The sequence below is a fragment of the Trichogramma pretiosum genome, unplaced genomic scaffold (assembly GCF_000599845.2).
Source record: "Trichogramma pretiosum strain Unisexual culture from Peru unplaced genomic scaffold, Tpre_2.0 scaffold19, whole genome shotgun sequence".
NCBI lineage: Eukaryota > Metazoa > Arthropoda > Insecta > Hymenoptera > Trichogrammatidae > Trichogramma > Trichogramma pretiosum.
The window spans coordinates 2,083,611-2,103,183 of record NW_019641707.1 but is presented as its reverse complement, the minus strand read 5'-3'; the positions used below and the strand labels follow the sequence as shown (position 1 = coordinate 2,103,183).

Sequence of the window (19,573 nt, the reverse complement as noted above, 5' to 3'; positions counted from 1 at the left end):
AGTGTATTAAACGTACCATGCCTATGCTTTTTTACTGATTGTTCATACAATTGTGAACTAAGAAAGTTGGTTTTAATTTTAATAATAAAAATCAATTTCATCAAAAACCTTCAAATGAAATCAATTAAAATATTCAACTATTATGAATAAGACAATGTGATGAGTCACTTAGCATAATAATAAGTTCATGAAAAGTATCAAATTTTCCACACATTGTAGCAAAATGAAATTGAAACTTCGCGCTGTAAACTATAGCTGTTTATCATTGGTAAAACCGCTAGTTATAGGTATATTTGCGCGCAAAAGTTGCAAATAACATGCTACAGTTGGCGTTGGTTTCTGCACACCAACACAAAGTCAAGCTGCCGATACGAGCCGACGTTCACTCTGTACACTTGCCTTGCACGTACGTTTATGTGTATGTGTGTGTATAAAATTTCGGGGCGTGCGCGGCGGCGGCCGCGCCGCGGTGCAATCGTGGCGCGGATGCCTCTGCAAAGTGTGCTTGTGCTATATCGATGATAATATACATCACGTACAGGCGCGCAGCCACAGACTTTTGCGATCGGAGCAGTACGTAAATTTGATACGGGCAAAACGCAAGAGTATAACAGTCAAAAAGTCGCGACCGAGTGCAGGTTGTGCGAGTGTGTGCGTAAGTGTCTCATGTGTATATTATAAAAAAAGAGGCAGAGTAGTATATAATATACGGCCCAGCAGCAGGCAGCAAAAGCGTATATAAGCAGCGCAAGGGAGCTCCGAAATCTCGAGGGCCCGCAGCTAGCTCCGATATCGATATATACAACAACTCGTGTAGGTGTTACATGCTCTCATAACGTCCCGCAAGGATCCGTGTGTCGCGCGGTGCTCCTTTATAGTAGGTGTATGTATATAGTAGTTGTATAGCTGCGGCCGCACGCAAGGAGCAAAAGCAGCGTGTAGTTGTGACTCCTTTTTAAGTGTTCTCTCGTCGTACGCTCTCCTCGTATATGTATGTATGTAACAAATCGCGCTTTAAGAGAACGCGAACATTGTTGAGTGCAAATGGCGACAGGTAGACGTTAGCAATTGCTCTTATACGAGGGTGCCCCAGCGAATTTAGACAGCCGCTGCACAAGGCTTTATCAGCGCGCGGGTTCGCATTCCATTTTGCTGGCGAGCGAAAGGCCACTTTCGACAGCTGTCTCTCGAGACGCTATACATATATATTTATTTGTACTAGCCGCTTCGTCATCCTCGTCACTGCTGCTGCTGCTAGTTGCTGCTGCTGCTGCAGTCTGCATAAGCGTGAGAGCATATCTCGACGGGTACACCCACCCTTTCGGATCTATCGGAATCGAACATATACGCCCTCGTTTGTAAGTACAGTCGACGTTGCTTCTACACTATAGTTATGGTCACTCGATCAACCTTTTCTCATTCTCTCTCTCTCTCTTACTCGCTCTTACTCTAAGCGAGCAAAGTCGCATCGATCGGCTCTCTCTCTCTCTCTCTTTCTCTCTCTCACTCGCTTACTCTATGCGGTTAAGTACCGAGAGAAAAGTGTCAGGTCGACAAGAGAACAAGAGAGAAAGAGAGACAGAGAGTGTGTGAGAGAGAGGCAAGTGTCCTCATATAATAATACGAGAGAATCTTTGCCATTGCTGCTGCATACATCGGAGCGAACAAAATCTCTATTATCGCATCTTTCGCTTGCGCTGCTCCGAAATGTATGTGTGTATCGTCTGTCTTCGTCCGTTTCCTCGGTGCCCCTATGCTCGCTCACACTATCGAGCCACGCGCGCGTCATATATGTATACACACACACACAATACATGTATTAACTATCAAAGATATGTTGTTTGTGTTGAGTCAGTCACGTACATTCTCTCTCTCTCTCTCTCTCTCTCTCTCCTGCATGTTTTTGTATGTATCCGCGTAACGGACGCATGCAAAACCACTCTCGGTCTCTGAAGATTGCCTGTTGTACATAATGCGCGACGCTTATTTTCACTTGGCCCTATATACACCAATTCTCTTTAATTCAGACGATGATACGCTTGGCAGAGCAATGTGTATGAACTTTCGAATGACTGTCATCGAGAAAAAAAAATTGAGCCACGCAACCAACTGGTTTTCAAATTCTACTGATCGTGGAGGTGTTGACTTTCAACTTTTTTTACGCCCCTATCGATGTTTTCTGTGATGATTTTTGAGTAAGGGATGAAAGCGGTGAAAATTATGAACACCGCGTTTTATATTCAAGCGAAGAATAATATGCCTTTGCACAGATAGCCTATGCATCATTAATATTTGATTACAACACACTGTGCATAAGATTGAAGTAATTTATCATGAATCATTGATACAACTAACACATTGGCTGTGTAACAGTGGCTATCTTTATGGTAGTTGAGAGTACAACCTGAACATTATACAAATCCTTCATCGAGTTGCATTGAGAATGAAGATACAGAGAATGAAGATGAGAGAGTTGTTTAATGATATAACAAGTATTTTCATTACTCTTTTAGATGCAGGAAGATGACAGTTGCATGTACAAAGCTGTGACATACCAATTAGGTTTTTTTCATTTAAATTTTTTTTACAGTACTAAGATTATATTATATTGATTTAAAATTTAATTTAGGTTATTGAAATTATCTCTAATTTGTTAAATTTATTGCATTTTTTCAGGTGAAGCACTACTTTAAATAAAAAGAAACCAAAATGCCAGCTGTTCGAGGAGATGGTATGCGAGGTCTCGCAGTTTTTATTTCAGACATTAGGAATTGTAAGTTAAATTGTTTATTATTCAATATATTTCACTTGAAAATTGAATGACATCATATATGCTTAAACATGTTGAAACATATTTAGACAATACATAATCAATCAATATAAAGAATATTAAGATTTATGTTTAAAGCATAAAATTTAGGGGCGGAGTTTGATACAAGCTTATCTATTTGATATTGCATACATTGCTGCCTTTTTTATAAATTTGCTGTTACTCAACTCACTCTATGTTCTTTCATAGTATATTAAACAATTATTCATTATATTTCTTTTGAAATAAATTCAACAGATAAAATCTCATTTAAAAATAGATCTATTATTTACTTTTTGTCATATAGTATGACAAATCAATCTATCAATATATGTATTAATTTGATGCTTTTCCAAGTGGCTCAATGCCATTTGCTTCATAATCTCAGTCATTACATCATCCCTTCATTTTAGTAAATTATGATTTTATCATAATCTTTCTTCTACACATTATTGAAAATATTTGTTGTTACAGGCAAAAGTAAAGAAGCTGAGATTAAAAGGATAAATAAAGAATTGGCCAACATTAGAAGTAAATTCAAAGGAGATAAAACTTTAGATGGCTACCAAAAGAAGAAATATGTCTGTAAACTTCTCTTTATTTTTTTACTTGGCCATGATATCGACTTTGGGCACATGGAAGCAGTCAACTTATTGTCTTCCAATAAGTACTCAGAAAAACAAATTGTAAATAATTATGAATTACTTTATTCTTTTTATTTAAACATGATGCTTTAATGATGATCATTTTTAGGGATATCTATTCATATCAGTTTTAGTTAATACAAACAGTGATTTAATTAAGTTAATCATTCAAAGTATAAAAAATGATCTGTCCTCTCGTAATCCAATTCATGTTAATCTTGCGCTACAATGTATCGCAAATATTGGGAGTAAAGATATGGCTGAAGCTTTTGGAAGGGAAATTCCGAAATTACTTGTATCTGGGTAAATCTAATCAATTTTCTTTATCTTTCAAAATTAATACCATTGACAAAGATTTTTAACATTTGTGATGAAATTTATAATAGCGATACAATGGATGTTGTCAAACAAAGTGCTGCCTTGTGCCTTTTACGGCTATTAAGAACGGCTCCTGAAGTTATCACGGATGGAGAATGGACTTCTCGCATCATACACCTATTAAATGACCAGCATTTGGGTGTTGTTACTGCAGCAGCATCTTTAATTGATGCACTTGTAAAAAGAAATCCTGATGAATACAAAGGATGTGTTGGTTTAGCTGTTTCTCGTTTAAGTAGAGTAAGCAGAATTTCAAGTTTTATGAAGATAATAATTACTTTCAACTTATTTAATATTCTTATTCATTAAATTTTAGATCGTAACATCTAGTTATACTGATCTTCAAGATTACACTTATTACTTTGTTCCTGCTCCTTGGTTATCTGTAAAATTGTTGAGATTGCTTCAAAATTATAATCCTCCTGGTAAGTAATAATTTTTAACGTTGTTAGACGTAACTGACATTTTATTATAAAAAATATCCACTATTTCAGCCGAAGATCCTGGCGTCAGAGGAAGGTTGAACGAATGTCTGGAAACAATTTTGAATAAAACTCAGGAGCCGCCGAAGTCTAAGAAAGTTCAGCACTCTAATGCTAAGAACGCTGTACTCTTTGAAGCTATCAGCTTAATTATTCATAATGATAGCGAGCCCAATCTTCTCGTACGAGCTTGCAATCAACTTGGTCAATTCTTATCGAATCGCGAGACCAACTTACGCTACTTAGCTCTGGAATCGATGTGCCATCTTGCCACATCGGAATTCTCTCACGAAGCTGTGAAAAAGCATCAAGAAGTCGTTATTCTTTCTATGAAAATGGAGAAAGACGTCTCTGTCAGACAGCAAGCGGTTGATTTGCTTTATGCCATGTGCGATAAAAGTAATGCAGAAGAAATTGTACAAGAAATGCTTAATTATTTGGAGACGGCTGATTACTCTATTAGAGAAGAGATGGTTTTAAAAGTTGCTATTCTGGCAGAAAAATACGCAACGGACTATACTTGGTATGTCGATGTTATTCTTAATCTCATTAGGATAGCTGGTGATTACGTTTCAGAGGAAGTCTGGTATCGCGTAATCCAAATCGTCATCAATAGAGATGACGTGCAAGGATATGCTGCAAAAACTGTATTTGAGGCATTGCAAGCACCAGCATGCCACGAAAATATGGTAAAAGTCGGTGGATATATTCTCGGAGAATTCGGCAACTTGATTGCTGGCGATCAACGATCATCGCCACTGGTGCAGTTCCAGCTTTTACATTCCAAATATCATTTATGTTCTCCAATGACGCGCGCGTTACTTTTATCAACGTACATTAAATTCGTCAATCTTTTCCCGGAAATAAGAAGCCAAATTCAAGATGTATTTAGACAAGACAGTAATTTACGTAGTGCTGACGCCGAACTTCAGCAACGAGCCTCTGAATATTTGCAACTCAGCATTATAGCTTCTACAGACGTTCTAGCTACCGTTCTCGAAGAAATGCCTGCATTCCCTGAGAGAGAATCGTCTATACTGGCAGTACTGAAGAAGAAAAAGCCAGGTCGCGTACCCGAGAACGAAATACGAGAAGGCAAGAGCCCAGCACCGAATGCTAATCACCACAACGAAACATCTGCTGTTTCATCTGCCGCCAACAATTCTTCTGCAGATTTGTTGGGACTTTCTACTCCACCGTCATCTCAACCAACGGGCAATACGGGTGTTCTTTTTGATGTTTTGGGAGACATCTACAGTGCCACTAATAAGCCAACATCTAATGGAACTCAAGCCACATATAACGCTAAAAAGTTTGTTTGCAAAAATAATGGTGTATTATTTGAAAATGATCTTATTCAAATAGGAGTTAAATCAGAGTTCAGACAAAATCTTGGCAGAATTGGTTTATTCTATGGAAATAAAACGCAGCAAGCTTTACTTAATTTCCAGCCACAAATTTCATGGTCTGATGAAAATCAAGCAAAACTTTCTGTGCAAGTAAAACCTGTTGACTCATCTTTAGAGGCTGGTGCTCAAATTCAACAATTGATAAATGCCGAATGTATTGATGATTATACCGGTAAGCAACATATTTTATTATTAATAAATCTTTTACTAATAAAGTTTGGAAAACAATTTTGAAATATTTATTTTTTATTTTTATAGATACCCCTAGTATGATCATCTCCTTTATCTATAATGGTTTACCTCAAAAGATTTCTATGAAATTGCCATTGACCATAAATAAATTCTTTGAACCAACTGATATGAATGGAGAATCATTCTTTGCCAGATGGAAAAATCTTGGAGGGTATGCATAAATCACATAATAATTCTATGAAATATCATCTTAAATTGACCCCAAATACAACTAAATTGTAATCTAAAATTTTAGCATAAATCAACAGCGGTCTCAAAAAATATTTAAAGCTCAGACGCCGATGGATTTGTCTCAAGTTCGCTCAAAATTGAATGGTTTTGGAATGCAACTACTCGATGGTATTGATCCCAATCCCGATAACTTTGTTTTGGCAGGTATAATTCATATGAGAGCAGGACAAGTTGGTTGTTTATTACGTTTAGAGCCAAATAAACAAGCTCAGGTAAATTGAAAGGATTCCGAGAATAATCATTAAATATCTTTTCACACTAAATCAGGGAGAGAATAAAATTAATTTTGTTTTACAGATGTTCCGGTTAACAGTACGATCAAGCAAAGAATCGATATCTGTAGAGATCTGCGATCTGTTAGTGGATCAATTTTAAAAGTTCATAGATATGATTATATCGAAGTGAACATGAACATAATTTTTTACATAATGTAGAAAATGATCATTAAATATTTATCTGTAGATTACACAAACAAATTGGATAATAATATGCTCCTATGAAAGTGCAGTAAGGAAAGGATGTTATTTAAAATTCGTCAAGTTAAAAAATACAAAAAAAGAATGTAAGGTATATTTCTTTAAGCTTACAACCACTATTATGCACTGTATAAGAATCAAAGAGCCTTCTCGTTGTAGCGCTAATTATGTGTAAACTTTTTGGTTACCGCGTAGAACAAAGTTTAAAAAAAGTCGAATTATAAACGAGATTGAAATTGCGATTGGTGGACAGAATATAGTGCGGTAGAAGTAGTGGACAGTATTAGTCCGTAAATACATTAAAGTGCACGAAATGTAAATGAGGTCAGTTGTAATCTAATTTTACTAGCACGTCTTACCTCATTTTTTTAATTCTTCTGTTGCGATTATTTTCAAGCAGAACAAGATAAAGACTTGATTAACCGTACTGTTTTATATTGTAATTGTATTCAAAAAATGAAAAAGGCGCGACAAAAATTTAATGAAATAGTCATCTGAACAAGAATCAAAGTTTAGTTATTAGAAAAGATTCGGGAAGGACCTTTTTTCAATTGTACATAAGCGCCTATTTTTCGTTAATTTTATGTCGATTTTTTAATTGAAGAACTTACGTGTTGGACAATGGTGAACTCGTAATGTTGATATATGTTATGTACATTTTCTTTAGATATTTCTAATGTTAGTTTGATAAGTTTCTGTCTGTCAAATACTCTGTTTTCTTAAGTCTAATATGTCTGTTCATGATTCATTTTTATATTAAACATTAATTTGAAATACAATAATAGAATTGACGATTGTCGAATTTGCTACAATTTCTTTAAATTGGGACTCAATCTTATCAAACGAATCTCATCATAACTTATACATAAGTAGAATAACGAGCTGACGAGATTGACGTCGCTTTTAAAAATATGAACGTACCAAATCGCAATGAATTTAACAAAGGCTTTATTATCGCAATACCAATTACCAATTTATTATAGTCGTAGAAAAATCGACAATCGGAAAAGGCGTATGAATTGCATCAATGATTTCAATATTAATGCACAGTAAACGATTTAAAATGTTGAAAAAAAGTTAATTGTTTCATGATGATAGAATGTTAAAATGTGTACAAAGATAAAATGAATGAAATAATGGAGCGATAATTTGGATCGCTTTGTCAGCCTCTTTGCTGTATAATGAAATAAAAACATGTATATCCGACGTATGATATAAGGTGCAAACTTGTGAGGTGTATGTGTATGTGTTGTTCATACATATTATACATATAAAAAAACTATATTATTATAAATATACAAATATACAAACGAATGTTGTTGAATCATGCGCAGTGAAGTTTAGCTAAGTGTAGACGTTATTGGTGTCAGTCCGTGAATTTGTCTTTTTCTCTTCTTGATGAGGCACAATACCTCTAAGTTTAATTTATTATTTAGAGTGTACAATTGCGTTGATCCGCCCTATTATTAACTATTCAGCTTCTTTACAATTAATGGGAAACTTATCATCATCAAGTCAGATGTATTAACTAATTTTATTGATTTTTTGTTTACTTTTAAAGTCTATATGTTTTATCTATATTTTTGTCTCAAAGGTCCATCAATTAATTATGTATTTAGTCTGACTAGTTTTATCGTGATGCTCGTCGCATGTGATTATTTCCCGTTTTTACTTTTTCTCTTTTTGCATGTAAAAATATTAAATTATGTTATTTGATATGATTTGTAACTCGGAGTTACAGCCCCGCATCAATTCAAAAGTTTACAAATGAAATTTCTGTAATTTTTTCGTGCCTGTTTGAATGAAAAAACAAATGACCAATGAACAACTTTAAAACGTTAAGCAGTTAAAATGATTCATTGAATGATAAAATATAGTATCTCACCATGTAATACATGCGTTCAGCATGTATGGTTTTTGAACGTATATTGCGGAAACCAAAAAACAATATCGAGTTCAACATTTATTTGTAAATTCTATCTATTATATCAGAAAAATGTTATGAAATAAATTTAATTAAAAAATTCCAATCAAGATGTTCAGTACTAAAAAAATACAAGTAAACCTGATTTTCGATACAGCTGCATTGCTTCAAGTAGTTAAATAGCTGCAATGAATTGGATAGGAATGTTATGAAGGAAAAATACGGTTCTATTACATTTAACGATTTTAATATCAAATAAACGGTGGAAAATATCATTTTTAGTGACTAATTTATTATGACTTATAATTATTACAATAACAAACGCATGAAAATTACACAACTGCAAAGTCAATAGAAATCCTTATAACTTCAAAACTTTGGTATTGCACTTTGACGTACATTTGTGAATACCTTTACACATTTTTGCGTTTATCTTTGTAAATAGTACATTATAGAATAACACTATGGAAGTACACGTAATACTCAAAAATTACATCGACCTTACAAACTTAAATTGGCATTACTGTTTGGTTGTTTAATAAAATCTATTTCCTCAAAATAAAAGAAGTTATCCCTAACACGTTATTACGGATAATTAAAAAAATAAAACACGTAATTAAGCCGTATTCGACCATTGTATCTCAGAACGGCAAGCAAATCCTTACATAATCATAGATACATGGGGTTTAAACTTAATAGACCATCAACTCTCATTTTTTGCTCTCGTTTTAAAAGTCTTTCCATTAAATTTGGTTAACTTTATTTCTTATAATTGGACACACTCGAGATAGTAGAGTTTATCCTACGCGCGCGCCACGATGTTTAAGCTTATTATACCATCCCGCTTGGTAAAACGACATATATATACTCACAGTCTCTTATGCGCCATAATAAAAGTTTTTAGATCGTTAAGCGTAGGATAACGAGATTGAAAAAAGAGCTTACTTGCGATGCAAAAAAATCATGTAAAATTACAGGTGGAAGAAAGTTTTTTCGAGAGAAAATTTGTAGTTTCGGAAACGATTCAAATGGCGCGCACACGCGCAATTAGCAATCGAAAGTATTCAGCAATGAAAACATGCCCCGCTGTGCATTTGTTTAAACCACGTTATTGTGTTAATGTGTTTGATAATAAAATCAATTGGTTATATGTAAATATACATTTATCAAGTACATATGCTCAATTGTATCAAGCTTTAATTGTTACCAAAAACGAATCGCCGCAGAGTTGGTGCAGCTTTAAACTGCTTTCCATAATGTTGAATTGTGTTGTAAAATAAAGAACATATCGACATTGTACATTATAAATCACGCGCGGAGATGCGTGTGATTTATACAATAATTGCCTGGGCGCGCATCGATCGATTCACATCTCCGCTGCGTCAACATCGACACCTGTTATGAAATATAAATACTGTAAGATCGATCGTTTAAAATAATAATTACAATAATAAAAAGAACAATTATGTACAATGCCGCGTTACACGTGATTTTTTTTTTGTAAATCCCATTTACATGACAAACATATTGTTGATCATACACTACTCTATGCTATTTATTAATCATGACTAGTTTGCATATTGTATTCGACGATGTTCATTTTTCTTGTCATGCCTACACTTCGAGCGATGAAATGAAAACAAAAATACATTCGTATTCCGGAAGCGAACATGAGAAATGTTTCAAAATCATTTTTTATGACCATTCTTATGTAAATGGATTTGTTTTGTGTCTTTTTACATCGTTGAATCGCTATAGGTTTTCACTTTAGAATACGATTTACGGCCGCCGATATTTAAAAAACAAGACGCGATACAATCGGGGACACGTATGAAACTATAAAATCAGCGTAGAGTTTTATAGACACTTTGAACGAACAATGGATAGTAAAAAAAACTGTCGTCAAACCGATCAATTTATACCATACTCACACTGCACTCTTATATAGCACCTCTTAATCATATTAAAATGTCTCTACAGAATCGCAATATTTCTTTTTGCCGCCTGTTTTTTTATACTCGTTTGTATGAGCGCTGTTTACGTTAAATCATAATTAAATTGGGCAATTTGACCGACGATTCAAACGATGAATTCTGTAAAATCTTCTAATCTAAAATTCCGTCATACTTTTCTAAAAGCTGTGCGATTCATCTAAGTTGAAAATAAAAGAAGAAGTTATCCGAAGCTTTAAACTGCACGAGTTAAAAAAAGTCAGTAAAAGGAACACGGAGATAACAGGACGAAATGCAATGCACTTGGCAATTTTGAAGTTTTACCGGGAGCTGGTACAGCATTTCGTGTGCGTGTGTACGCGCGTGTGTGTGTCTCTTCGGTTCGCGAGTGAAAGCTGAAAAGCCGTAAATTTAAATTTTACATCATCAGCCTTTCCCACGCGCACACGAATTTTAACCGCTCATTATATTTTTTTCTCTCCATTTGCAGAGCGATATTTCCACTGGAGGCGGGTATGCAACTTTTTCTGCGGAATATTTATGTCACCGGATAAAATTCACACGCGTCGACGGGCTCGCAAGAGGAGATTTTCGTTGAAGTTTCGCGTAAAAAAAATGAGCGCGTCGATCGACGCTCTCCAGTTTAGTCGAGCTGCTGGCGCCGTTGCTGCTCGTGCTGCTGCTGCTGCAACGAGTTGGCCCTGGCTCGTAGCTGCTGCTGCTCCTTGAGCTGGGCCTGGGCGTCCTGCCACAGGAGCCTCTCCCTCTCGCGCTCGGCGTCGATCTCCCTCGTCAGGTCGACGTTGACGAGCTCGCTCTGCTCACCGGTGTTGCGGGCGTCCTCGGGCGCCAGGTAGATGGCGGCCTCGCGATGATGCTGCTGCTGGCACTTGTGCCGGAAGTCGGGATTGTCGGGCGCCTGGCGCAGGCACGAGTCGCAGATGGTGTCGCTGCTCGCGGTGCAGGCCTTGGCCTCGTACAGGCCCGGGCCGCAGCGCGAGCACAGCCAGCAGGGCTGGGTGCCGTGATGGGGCGAGTAGCTGCCCGGCTGGCACTCGGCGCACTTGGTGTCGCGGCCCCGCGAGCAGTGCTCGACTACGCCCCAGCCGGGCGCGCAGCGCGAGCAGTGCGAGCTGCCCTCGCCCCGGTGGTGACGTAGGTGAACTCGTGCTTCGGCGCTCTGCAACACACACAACAAAAAACGTGATGAATTAGAGAGGGTGCATTTTATTTTTAACTTTATATTCTATCGAAGCAGAAAGAATAAATGATTGAGATTATTCAATTTAGCTAGAGTGGTAGGATCGATGGTAATGTCATTTGTCGACTTGAAAAAAGATATCCACCTTGAATTTAATATCATTGTATTTATAAAAATAGCCAACCTTCCATCGTGGAAAAAGTCGTGAATTAAAAATGCCGCAAAGCAAGAGAAATGGCAGTACACGAAGTAAAAAAAAGAATACAGTTGGTCAAATCAAAAGTACGAATCAAAATTTCTCTGGATATTATTTCGCTCCGACGTGCGGTACACGATACATGTGTCGTGTGTGCATCGCGGTATATATAAAGCCATTGTGAAATTGGCGCGCGTGCGGGCTTCACGTTGAATTATTCACGTAGTCTGTGCACGGGGCTCCACGCGCGCGGTGATATACATATAACGCGCGCAGAGGTATATGAGAGAGAGAGAGAGTGCGAAATATGCGCGCGTTAGCCCCCGAACAGGTGTTATATAGCTTGGCGCGCGCAAAGCGTATTACGTGTATATGGAGGACGAAAGCCAGCTGACTTGAAGAAATAAGCCGCGCGAGCGCGCGTATAATGCAGCCTGGCTCTTTTTTTGCCCAAGCCGCGTGTGCACATAAGTGTATTGCTGAAAAAAGAAGAATCCTCGTGTATACGTGACGGGGCAAGTTTGCAACGGCACATTTTGATGTACGATAGAGAGGGTTGCGTATACAGTAGCCGCAATTGAATCTGAAAATAAGCCAAACTCTCCAGCGACCGCAAGCGGCTGTGTTTAAGCCTCGGTGTATATATAATATATGCAAGAGGTCGCAGCAAGCAAAATTGATCTAGCGATCGGGGGTGCAGGATGCTATATGCCGTTATATATGTGGCACACGTTTGAGCTGTTGCACGGGGAGCTAATGAGAGTTTTTACGAGGATACTGCGTGGGCGTAGTACGGTATAGGTCGGTACTTCGTGGCTGCAGCAGCAACAACTTTTACTTCTCTCATTAGCGTTTTCCCAGCTTAAAATGAGCTTTTGCGCCGGGCGACTACTCGCTCTCGAGAGCTTTCGCGAAATTCCGTATATTAGCAGCTGCTGGAAGGTTGCGAGTCGAGTCTATATATACTTACACACACAACGTAAGATACTGTGTATACTTATATATCGGTCAGCTCCTCGTGAATTGACTATACATAGCTCTGCACTCACTCGAAAACTTCCAAGTTTCGAGAGGAGGAAGGGAGAGAACTGCGAAATTTTTCGCGAATTATAAATCGATCGCTGCACAGCGTATATGTACTCTTGATATAACGAGTATCGAAATACCAAAGTGTTTGAAGGGCTGCGGGCCTGTGCAGCTGCCTGCAGGAGCCACGTGCCCGCCTCCTCCTACTCCTCCTCTCGAGCGCGCAGCGCTTATAGCAGCACGCCTATACACAATAATTCCGCCGGCTAATACATATTCACGCGCATAACATAACGGCCACTTGTTTTCTCGCAAGCTGATACGCGTGTATATAATAATAAATAATACATCGACGCTCGGGCTTCTTAATCGTTTTGATTACATATTTCGTTCGCGTTATGAATATCACGGAAAATATTTCGGGAGTTCAAATTTTCGTTGCTTGCTCGCCCGTCGTCAAAGAACTGCTATGCTGCACAAGCTAAATTTCTCTCGTGTACACGTGAAATGCTGCCGCGCATAGCTATGCGAAAATCAAACGAGAGAAATATTTCATAAGACAGTTTCGAGAGCTCGCGAAATTTCGGTGTTTATAAAAGTACAATAAAATTATTATGAGTACAGTATATATGACGCGAGAGAGAGAGCAAAGCTCCGCAGTGCGCGCATAATATAAGAGCACATTCGTACGCGCTGCATACACACGGAAAACGGCGTAGATATATTATTTGCTCGCAAAATTTCGGGTAATTTCCGCGAGAAGCCCCTCGCTATTGCGAAATTCATTAACTTTGCTCTCTCTCTCTCTCTTTTGTACGCGCACACGTATACATGCACACGCACTCGTAAAGCTAGCTACTTTTTGAGCTTTGTATATTTGATGTAAGTTATTCATCACTTTAATAAACAATTTTTGAATCGGAAGTAGCTAGATTTGATAAAGTAAAACAAAGGGAATGGAAATCAATCGATCGTAGCTGGATTTATTACGATCATTATTAATTTTTTTTTCGTTTTCAATTATCGATGACAGCTTTGATCGACAAATGAGCTCGAGAATTATATATCTCAACAATTCATAACGATTTTCTTCTCGTGGTATTATTATGGAGTATTTGGTTTCTATAGCACACTTTTTGCTCCCTCTTTGAGTCTTTTCTGTACTTCTACCAATACTCGCTCTCTATACTTTTATTCTCTTCATTTCGAAGTGAATATCGAACTTCCTAGCTCTCTGCGCTTATAATATAAAAGCACCTTTACCAAGTGCAGCCAGATAGCCGAGTCGTACGCTTGAATCGCTTATTTTTTCTTCCTTTTTTTAACTCGATACCGTAACTCCTTTAACTTCATTATTGCAGGGTAATGATCAAGATGAAAATAATGAAATTTCGATCGGATCGGAGGGTAGTTTTGATACGCGAGGTATTTAATTAGAAGCAAGTTGTAGAGTTTCCAAAAAAAGAGAGAAAGAAATACAGAAAGGAAACTTAATATACACCTAGTATCTAGGTGGACCTTGGATATGAAACGAAATAAATATTTCCGATTGAATAGAAATCAATAATTTCAAAGCAGATATTAACTTTTCTGATTTTTCTTTCATTATATTATCGATTCAAATCCAATCGCAAAAATAACACCGTCAATTAATTGTAATCAATAACCTATAAATGAATTATCATAGAAAGTAGAGCATTTGTAGATTAATAAAAAGTTGTTCGACTGTCGTAATATTATCGAGACGAAGATGTAAAAGATATCCAGAAATATGATTGGGTCCCACAAGATAGAAACAGTATTCAACCCTGGCAGAAAATCTCGACATTAATAATGGATAGATGAAAAAAAATAGATAAAACCATTTAAAATGATTTTAATTACCATACCATCGATTAAATTTTTTGCGGCGATATTTCTGTTGCACTTATGTTGAAAATATTAAGTGTATTTTAAATAACTTGAAATGACAATTAGATCGTTTTAAAAAAGTTTTACTACTTTTTAACCATTTCAACACGGACTAATATCTTTAACTCTTAACCACTAGATGGCGAGTAACATTATCTATTAATCTACAAGTGCCAAAGTGAAAATGATCGTATATAAGTTAAAGCACGGTCATTCGAATATGTTCAATTTAAACATTTCTACAACCTCGCGAGAAACAAATTGCAAAAAATAATTTAAAAAAGTTATTGATTAATAAAAATCTTTTTTTTTCATAAAGGACATGATGTTTGAATACATCAAAAAGAAAAATGAAAACATATTACAATGATATTTCCAAGATGTTCAATAATATCAAGTTTCAGAATGAATAAATCCATAAAAAAGTTGATCCCAAAAAATGTGGTATGAAAAATATTAATAAAATAATAATATTGAAAATGGGGTTAAATGAATCGAATATTTGCTTAAAAAATATATTATTCTTGATTCTCGTTATCGGATGAATGAATACGTAATTAATTTGAACGGATTTATTTGCAAAAGAGGCTTTTGTTCGCATTACAATAACATCTGCGCCAATAATTGCTCAATTTATTATTTGTTCTACCATTTAATTTATTTACCCCAATAAATTTTTTTCAATTATACTTCTAGCAACGTAAATTGTCGATATCAATTTAAAATCTCAAACATCACAATGGTAAATTGGAAAAAATAAAAAGAAAGGAAAAAAAAGTCGAACACGAGATCGTTTGCGGGAAGGGAGCAAACGACGCCGCAGTATATATATCGCCTTAACAAGTCCTCTCTCTATACGTCACGTATTTATCCTCTAATAGAACCTGTCACTTAATTAGAAAGGTAATAAGAGACGCCCCCGGTACACGTAAGGCTGCCTTCCGTACGTATACGTATATATTTATAACATACGAAGCTAAGGATGCGCAATACACGTCAATTTCACGGTAAAACGAGCATCAGATATCCTCGTTACTTCTCAAGGTTCTATTTAATATTCCAACGCGGATAAAATACCCTCGAGTTCGTCAAAAAGTGACGCGTGTCCAATACATGATTTAGACAGGATAAATCGGACAAAGAGTTCAACTTCCACCAAAAATAATCTTTTCAGCTGTAGCAGTCCGCTAACTAGGTTGAAATCATTACGATGACACTGCACCTATATACGTCCATCATATTTAGGCGAGCCGAGCCAAAGTCACAATTCGCTCGACGACGACGACGACGTCGTCCGCCCAACAATCAAATTTCTCTGCGTCGAGTTAGTTCCTCGTAAGGAGAGGGATGTGGAGAAAAGGGCCGAGTAATTTTGTTATAAAACTAGGCGAAAAACAAAAGGTTTCCCCCAGCGGCCGTGTCACCGGGAAAACAATGGAGTCTGCGAAGCGCGAGAGAAATGTGCACCCGAGGCTATGGCACATAAGGTGTGTATTCGGTGTGTGCACCGGCGCGTATATATATTCATTCACGACGACGACGACCCGAGAGCGACCACACAAGTAGCTATGCGTGTGTGTGTGTGTGGGTGGGTGCAGGTAGCTCGAGCGCTGACTAATTCAAAGCGACAGAATTCCTGAACAACCTTTGTCGTACTTGATAGAAAATTGTGTCGGCAAGTGTATCATAATTATAGGTACACATGTACACACGCAGAGAGGCTTGCGCTGCGGCTGTCGCACACAGGCTATTTTTGGTCTCCGGACTAATTAGTGGCGCACGCGTTAATATTTGTCAAGCTCAAAGTTTTCCCATATTTATATCGTACCTTTTTTTTTCTCGCGAAGCTAGGTAGCTTCATACACATCGACGTACTCGCGAACTTAATAACGCCACAAAATCTCTTTTGCTCTCTTCCTCTAACTGCCTGTAAATCCGCAATCGTTTGCGCAATCGAGTCCTTTTTCAAAGCTCACGATGAAAAACATGCAGACATCGCGACATACCATATGCGTATTACACGTACACGCTTTTCAGGATCGCTCGCGAGCTTCGAATTTGACTCTTGATTCGAGTTTATACGAGTACGCAGCTTATGTCTCGCGCGTTTCATACGGTGCTACAAAACTAGGTATGCATGGATTTTTTATTTTTGTAATAAAGCTCGAATTTTCAATAAACCTACACACGCTGCTACGTACTCGAGGAATTTGATAGCGCATAGCTTGACACGCCTGTATATGTATGTGCATAATTGGGCTCGTTGATACGATCGCACGCGTACGCGCGTACTGCGCGACATTGTAGCTCATATCGCGCAACGCAAAGATTATTATCAAATGCGCCACCGACGCTGCTACTGCTGCTGCTGCCAACGTGCATGGAACACGCCCGAGTGCCGGAGTACACAGGAGCGAGCTTTAATTGCTTACTACATCGTGAAATGGAATCTTTGTACGATGTCACGATTTTATTCCGCTGGCTTGGGTGCATTGCGATGTAATCGAACTGCCGTCGCGCGAGCACGATTAATAATTTTTCGATTTATTCCCTCGATAAAGAGTTTTCTAATGCTTCTTAAGTACGGCTATTAATATAGCGCTCGAGCTCGTTTGTCAAAGCTTCCCGCAAGCATCCGAACCCTTTATCGGTGTACGAACCAGAAAAGTTCGATCCTGGATTCGCATTCTTTTCTCGAGCTTCATCGTTTGATACTTAAAAGTCTCGGCTATTTCTAGCAACTATTTTGCCAGCTTTTTTATCTAGGCCAACCTATATATCGTATGGTCTCGGAAAAATAAAACAATATCATAGAAGCCACACGCGCGCTGCGAACTTGTTTCGAGTGCTTTGCATGTGCATCTATACAGCAGTTCCTACCAGCCTCGAGGATATAAAGCGCACTTTTCGCATTCTTACCTCTTTCGTTTGCGGTAGTATATAGTATACATTCGGGCGCGCGCGCACACACAAACATTTAATGTTTTTCGAGGGGATGGTGGAAATGAAAAAGAGAAAGAAGAGGAAAAAAAACACATTGAGCGAGCGTTTGAATTGCGAGGCAACTTGCGCGCGGGCGTTCCACTGTTTGTGTGAATAGACGCGCGTATATATACATTTATACATAGCAGCAGCAGCAGCAGCAGCAGCAGTCGGCACCGAAAAAGGACCGCGTAAAAAAAGGCTGCACACGAATTTTAGTCTCTATTTGCATAGCTCGCCTAAATATATTTCGCGACGTTTATTCGCCTCGGACTCTGCGTACAGGATATAAACTGGTGTGTACGTGTGCGCATAACGTATCTGTGTATTATACGGTTTATTCGAAGTAAGATATACACATACAAGCGCAAATGCACCTATTGTGTATGTGTGTGCGGTGCACGAGTTGGTTGCACTTATAATAACATCGCGTTTGCTCCCGGGGCTAGCGTTTTTTGTACCCAAATAAAAATACATTATTTTCTTATCCCCGGGACGACTCTGCTGCCGCTGCTGCAGCGTTGCGACGCGATGCCGCAGAGCCCGAGAAACCCAACCGAGCCTTTGTAAAAGTAAAAGAGAGCGAGAGACTCCGAAACACATAACAATTCAATGGATTTGCGAAACGTACACGTGCTATATACGTAGAGGTAATAGTCAACTTTTGCCGAGAGCTGAAAAAAATACCAGCGCGCAAAACTGTGCAGGACTGTTTTGATTTTAAATTTTAATATCACAAGACTTGGCGAGCGGCGAAAGGTCACGTGGCGCTGTTTCCCCTCTGTCATATATTTGAGTCCTGTCATCGTATACGAGTTCAATAAATGGCTTCAAACTTTTCAAATAAGAACCGAGGGATGTTTCGAAAATAGTTATTTCCTATATTTTCATCGGAATAGAGTGAAATTTCATAGCTGTTCGACATCCTTCTGGCGTGCTTTTATTTCCGCACTTTTGGATGAATTTTCTGTATAAGCTGCATCGTGGCGCGAGTTATTTACCGCACAGCATTTTACAAATTCAGCCACTGCGAGTGCGAGAGATCTCGTTTACTTAAAGGGAATGCGCATGTACACGACATTAAATCTCGATTCTATTCGCGAAACAAAGTTTAATAAAACGGAGCACTGAAATTATGCGAACTACACTTTGAATACGAGATAGCTACAGAAAAAAAAGGAGAGCATACGGGCCGGATTTATTTCAATACAGAGTCATAAAAGCCAGAAGGCGAGCTTACGTATATATTGAATCAATGGGATGCGCGCTCGCGAGCCAGCTTCAAAAAGCTCGATTCCATTTTTCCCCAAAGCTAAGGTATAGTAATATGCACGCGCGCGCGCAAGGATGACACAGTCTCTCGAGCGTACGCATGGAAACGAACTCTCTCTGTGTAAAAATAGGGCTTTTCTGTCTATGTAGGACTAGTATGGAAAAGCTAGAGAAATAGTGAATAAGGCTCGCGAGCTTTCTTTCAGTTCGACTCTTTTTTCGAAAATGAAAAAGAACGAAAAAAAGAAAGAATAGTTTTCCTTCGGGGGAAAAGGGAAAAAGCTCGATTGCACGAGAGTAGTATGTATACATTCGATGTACTCGAGCCATTTGTGCAAGGGCAGATTCGATAATGGACAGGACATCGAGAGAGCTATAGATCCCTCCCCAGCTCCGCTGCTGTATGCATCCTACAGTAGTAGTACGTA

The 19,573-nt window shown here is 38.1% G+C and overlaps 2 protein-coding genes across 6 annotated transcripts in view; one reads left to right on the top strand and one right to left on the bottom strand.

The window, feature by feature from the left end:
* The first annotated feature begins 394 nt into the window (after positions 1-394).
* LOC106650941 (AP-2 complex subunit alpha) lies at positions 395-8,880 on the top strand. 3 transcript variants are annotated; one of them, XM_014369227.2, is made up of 10 exons: positions 395-655; positions 2,677-2,773; positions 3,284-3,495; positions 3,563-3,756; positions 3,840-4,071; positions 4,148-4,256; positions 4,326-5,894; positions 5,981-6,125; positions 6,210-6,417; positions 6,503-8,880. In XM_014369227.2, exons 2-10 carry the CDS (start codon positions 2,710-2,712, stop codon positions 6,578-6,580), a joined length of 2,811 nt encoding a protein of 936 aa, XP_014224713.1. In that variant the 5' UTR covers positions 395-655; positions 2,677-2,709; the 3' UTR covers positions 6,581-8,880. The 3 variants fall into 3 exon arrangements, with proteins under 3 accessions (XP_014224713.1, XP_014224714.1, XP_014224715.1); XM_014369228.2 differs by lacking the exon at positions 395-655 and adding an exon at positions 673-813; XM_014369229.2 differs by lacking the exon at positions 395-655 and adding an exon at positions 830-1,358.
* Positions 8,354-19,573, bottom strand: part of LOC106650942 — a 49,580-nt gene continuing 38,360 nt past the window's right edge. For all 3 annotated transcript variants that reach the window (XM_023463099.1, XM_023463098.1, XM_014369232.2), the window contains one exon: positions 8,354-11,737. In XM_023463099.1, coding sequence (XP_023318867.1) covers positions 11,201-11,737 — 537 coding nt within the window. In that variant the 3' untranslated portion in view covers positions 8,354-11,200. The remainder of the gene's footprint in view (positions 11,738-19,573) is intronic.

What these genes read in the sequence shown, in the direction of transcription:
- LOC106650941 (XM_014369227.2), top strand. Translation starts at nt 2,710, where the DNA reads ATGCCAGCTGTTCGAGGAGATGGTATGCGAGGTCTCGCAGTTTTTATT. An exon ending in CTGTTTCTCGTTTAAGTAGA is followed by an intron (nt 4,072 to 4,147) that starts GTAAGCAGAATT and finishes ATTAAATTTTAG; the next exon opens with ATCGTAACATCTAGTTATAC. An exon ending in AGCCAAATAAACAAGCTCAG is followed by an intron (nt 6,418 to 6,502) that starts GTAAATTGAAAG and finishes TTTGTTTTACAG; the next exon opens with ATGTTCCGGTTAACAGTACG.